General features: G+C 39.5%; 1 protein-coding gene across 1 annotated transcript in view; it reads right to left on the bottom strand.

Annotated features, from left to right (window-relative positions):
• Nucleotides 1–5,452, bottom strand: part of RORA (RAR-related orphan receptor A) — a 237,963-nt gene that overhangs the window by 8,319 nt on the left and 224,192 nt on the right. Inside the window, exons 4-5 of the mRNA XM_009994391.1 lie at nucleotides 4,273–4,414; nucleotides 2,259–2,654 (exon numbers count right to left, since the gene is read on the bottom strand). Of these exons, the coding sequence (XP_009992693.1) occupies nucleotides 2,259–2,654; nucleotides 4,273–4,285 (409 nt within the window). The 5' untranslated portion in view covers nucleotides 4,286–4,414. The remainder of the gene's footprint in view (nucleotides 1–2,258; nucleotides 2,655–4,272; nucleotides 4,415–5,452) is intronic.

Genomic DNA, 5,452 nt, shown 5'->3' with positions numbered 1-5,452 from the left:
GGGGCTCGGCCGCCTCCCGCCGCCCCGCGCTGGGTCCCGCCCCCGTCGTACTGCCCGGGGAGGCTCAAGCTGAGCCGGGCGGAGAAAGCGTGCGAAATACAGGGCAACCTGACACGCGGGAGCGTTCAGGCCATTGCGAATTCAGTAAGTGGCCTTGCCACCTCTAACGAGGTAAAGCCAGCTCAGAACCTGGGCTGAGAGTTACACATTTAAGTAGAGCCACAGAGAAGAACACGAACGAGCAAGGTGATGGACCCCTCACGGATAGGAATTTCCGTGGGGACAGCCTTGCTCAATACAAAACACAATGTATCATGTATAGGGAATAGAACAGCACTGCCAGCCAGGCAGTAGATTTTCAAAAGCTTTAGAAACTTTCTAATACAGAAGTACTGATTGTTACCACCTGTCTAGTGTTCTGTCAAGCAGGACACTATCACGTGGGGCTGCCTGTAATAGATAATGATCAAATCCAGCTCTTTACAAATTGAAGTGCTGGACCAATTAGTCTGTTTACTTACTGCCTTCGTAGCTTGATGTAAGATACTACCTGAAAAGTCTTTGGCAAATATCTGAGGTAAAATCACGATTATATATGCTACCTGAGCAATCAATCTATAATGTAGAACATGAAGTAGTTTATACTTGAGGTGTCATCATGGCTTTCTCGTATTTCACAGCAAATTCTTTTTTTCTTACAAGTGTGTACTTTAAACTTTGTTTGTCACTAGCAAGGACTGACAGCATTATACCTGCACCCTTGCAGGATACAGAAGGTGAAATATTATGGTGTTATTCACAACCCTCGGCCTCAGTTCTGAACTGTATTTCAGCACACGCCTAAATACTTTCATTGAACAGCCACACCTTTCTAAATTGAAACCTTAGTCTGGAAGACAAACATTCTTCAAGCATTGTTTGGTAACATCAATGCTGGGCACCCAAATCATGCTCTGTAGGGTTTAAATGCAAGCAGTGTGTAAACAAAGGTAAGGAACATGAGAAACTTATTTTAGGCCAGTGTTCCACACTCCTCATCTAGCAAGGAAAAGCGTTTCCTTTTTTTTTTCTGTGGGTTTAATGTACATCTTTTACTAATTCCCACAAGAATATTAACAACAATTTGATTGAGACAAAGATGGTGCCATGGCTTTTATCCTGATTTTTTTGTCTCATTTTCACTTATCTGTAACTGAAGTTATTTGAACTCAAGCCAGACACAATATTTTGGCTGTCAAAACAAGTTATATTGCAGAGAACTGCATTCTGCAACATAAGGACATTAAAAAGTAAATCTTCTTGTCCTTTCCTCCCTGGAAAACTTCTCAAAAGAACATACACTAAAATAAACCAAGCAATTTTTTCTATGATATACTTGTCTCTAATTAAAAAAAGTTAGTAAAAATAAAAAATTAACTTGGAATACCTGCTTTTAAAAACTATTTTTAAGTTTTTAAACTAGAGTAATTAGCAAAAATGTTGCTTAAGCAAGCAAAATGCCTGAGTTTTAAATGCCTGAGTACTTATATAAGTAACAGAATCTTAAAACCACTTCTCTCAGGTTCTGTTCCAGTTTGTTTATAACCAGTTCATACAGCATGCTCTAACTCAAGTCTCAGATGTTGACAAGTCATGGTTGTGGAATTCAGCCCTAGTGCAATATATCAGGGAAGAGCTTAAAGAAAACGTGCTTATTAACGTCATCATTATAAGAATCTCAGGGAAATTATCAAAACTTGCTACATTCAAAGATCTTCTTAAGTATCTGGGACCAGATCGTCTTCAACCAGTGGCAAAGAAAACAACCCTCAGATTAGACTGGTGCTTTGGTTTTGTATTTCCCAGGTAGAGGACAGAAGAAAATTGGCCTAATCACTTTTTGTTAGAATATAAGAGTATTGAGGTAATGAAAAAGATAAAATGTTCCAAAATAATCTGCAAATAAAGAAATACTCTGTTTGCTCAGCACTAAACATTAGCTTGTTAATCGGCATTCAAAGGATTCTATTACAAGCACTGAAAACAAATGCAACACCACTAGAGCAGCTCAGCCACAAGCTCCTGGTATTTTTAGTCCACTTCTGTAAGGTGTTCACCACATACCCCAGCAAGGGTGCTGTGCACTTCACAGAAGAGTGGCCATACATGCTCACAGCTGTGCTGAAGCAGCATTCTCACTGTCACCTGGCTAAATGTATCACTTTAATCCAAAGGGTACTATTAAGACAATTACAATGGAAGCTTTTCTCTCTCATTACCTAATTCTGCCATGGACACAGTTGGAGAGGTCTCCCCATTTGTAAAAGAACAATAAGGGAAGAAGCCCGATGCTGGTGTGTAGTCACATATTGGTTCTGGTTTGATTCCATTAATATCAAGACCCGACTGATCTGGAGAAGGCTGTATGTCTAAGTAGAAGCTGCTAACTGCAGAGTCTGCTTTGCTACCTTCAGGGGTATGCCCATCAATGTAATTACTGAGGTCATCGTGTAGCTCTGTTAACCCATTGGTGGTGATATTGTATGTTGGTGTTAGTGGTTCTGCCTCTCCTGGTTGCTGCTGATGATCTCGCTGCTGCTGCTGCATTCGATGTTTCTGCACCTCCGCGTACAGGCTGTCCCTCTGCTTTTTTGACATTCGACCAAACTTTACAGCTGAAATACAGACACAGACTATGTTACATTTCTACAAATCTACTGCTGTATTTTAATTGTCTTCAAATCCTACACCAAAGGACACAATATAAAAGGCAAATCAGCAGGATGGGCAGACCTAAGAATCACTTGTCAGTCACAGGTAACATAGCTGCAGCATCTGCTCTTTGAAGGCTGTTTTAACATGCTACTTAAATGGACCATTACAAGTCACTGTTTGTTAACCATCCTTTTCTATACAAAAAAAGGTTTTATATGTCCACCAAAGTTGACAGATGCATCTCTTCATCCTTCAAATCATACCTGGAAAAGTTAAAGCTAAACCAGAGTGTGCTGGCCTGAAGTGAACTGTCCAATTCCTACCAGTTGGTATATTCATACCCCTAAGTGAACCTGGAGTTAGAAAGACATAGGGTCTGTCTCAAAGAGTATCAAAAGCAAGCTTAACTGACACCAGGACCAAAGCACACTAGAAGAACCAAAGAACCTGCTTTCATTGCAGCTTACTATGACAAGCAAAAATCTTTACACAGTGAATCATTGTTAAACCTACATAGATGTGTGTGTGTGTGCGTGTGTGCGTGTGCACGTGTATCTATCCACAAAATTATGACTACTTTCAGAAGTATTAACATAAAGCATAAGCCAGAAGTGACTGGTTTACAACATCCAGGGAATTCCTAATAATGTAGTACACAACTTCTGGAACCTGTTATCAGCTGTGAAATCCTCATTGTAGAGGAAGGTGATGACTACCACCTTGTTCTTTTCTACGGGAAAGTAAACACTTCAGAGGGACTAGTCATTACATGATCAACCTTTTCAGGTTTTTTAATTTCATGTGCAATAAAAAAATTAAGGTAATTCAAGAATGAAATGCAATCTGAAAACAACGTCCTTAATCATGTACACAGAGTAATACATCTGTGTTTGTACAACATGTAGAACTTCTCTCACTATGGCAAGGGAAAAGACAATTTCATCTTCAATTTGGGTAAGCAATAGCAGCTTTGTTACATCTGTGGGGTAGGCGTGCAAGGATCAGCTGCAAATCCAGTTCTAATTGAGTTACATAAGCTTCCATTTTTCAGAGGTGTTTTTTTGTCATTACACAAGGTGTAATTCTGAGCTTAATATTAACAGCACTAGCACACATTTTCTTCAGAATTCTATCTCTGAAAAAACACTGTGCTATTTTGTCTTTTCATTTTTCCATTATTCATTATACACACGTTTAAACTTCTCTATATATTGCAAAACAGTTCTGATCTGTACCAATATGGCAACTAGCAGTACTTGTAACTGTGTCACTTAAATTGGAGTGAAAATAATGTAGACAAAATATTAACATTAGACTAAAAACTGCATCTTCAAGAAGTGACCATAGGCAAAGCTGGGGCCTATAACAGATAAGTAGGAAAAAAAAGAAATCCAGTAACTTCTTACATGCTCCTATCTATATATATTTACGTGAATATACAGCAACATACAAAAACCTCACAATCTCAGCTATCAGCCTAACGCACAATTATATTTAAAATCCTGTGTTGCTGAACACGTGGCAAACAAAACATTCTTGTACTGTTTGCCAGGTGTGCTGCATGTCAGCAGAGCTCACCATCTCGAGACATCCCCACAGCAAGGCATTTCTGTAACCGACAGTGTTGGCAGCGGTTTCTGCTGGTTCGGTCAATCAAGCAGTTCTTCTGACGAGGACAAGAGTACGTGGCATTGCTTTGCTGACTCCTTCTGAAAAAGCCCTGCAACAGAATTGCAAAACACAAGTCAAGAAGCTGCTAGCTGATGGAGCAAATAAAGACTCTGAAAGGTACCATACCTAACAGAAAATGCAGTTCAAGTGCACTACAATCAACTAAAGGAAGTTAAGAGGTCTCTGGGTTATTTTCTCTCCTAGAAACAAACAAAACCCAGTAAATAGTAGGAAATGGAAATAGTTAAAAAATCTTGTGACACATAAAGGAATTACACATCTTTTCACTGATTTTACTGATCCCATATTACATATGGTACACCAGTTCTTTCCAAATGAGATAAAACTAATTATAGACCTAGATTTCCTTGATTTCCTATCTTTCCTGGGTCAGCATAGATCTCCAAAATAGGGAAGATTCAGCAGCTCCTACCCTGTTCTGCTCTCTGGAGATGACAATGGCAGGCTCTGATGCTTGGCGTCACCGAAGTTTGTATGTGTTTAAAAATACAGAGCATGATGCTGAGCAGTTTCTTCTACTAAGAACAATTTTTAAAAAAAGTTTTTCTTAATGAGTTTGATGCTGACAACTGAGGTTTTGTTCAACTCAGCACAGGGTTTAGATTTCTAAGGAGGGGGGATGCTGAAACAGGTTTTATATATTACCTTTTTTCCTGAGTCTACTGCAGTGGGTAGACCCAACTCCAACCAAAGCTAGTGCTGGAAGGTTACCCAATAGCTACAACTTAGTTCTCCCCATCAGAATGGCGCGTGTTATTAAGCACTGTGCCAGCTGTCTGCTTTGAAGTTAATTTCATCTTTTTGCCACAGACTGTCCAAACATTAGCTGGTGTATGTGTAATACCTACTTCACAAGGATTCTGCAAAGATGTAGTCATTCTAAGGAGGCATTTGAGACCAGTGAGACCAGTATTTTAGTTTTATTTTGCCACATAATGGATTAATTAACAGCACTGCAAAGAAAACACTTCCTCAGAAAGGCTGGGCACTTTTTAATTAAAGCTGGGCTTTTACCAATTTTTTATTTATTTGAAGACCATGCTCTGGACTCCCGCAGCACATGCAC

The sequence above is a fragment of the Chaetura pelagica genome, unplaced genomic scaffold, assembly GCF_000747805.2.
Source record: "Chaetura pelagica isolate M959 unplaced genomic scaffold, ChaPel_1.0 scaffold222, whole genome shotgun sequence".
Taxonomy (NCBI): Eukaryota; Metazoa; Chordata; class Aves; order Apodiformes; family Apodidae; genus Chaetura; species Chaetura pelagica.
This window is presented reverse-complemented; position numbering and strand designations above follow the sequence as displayed.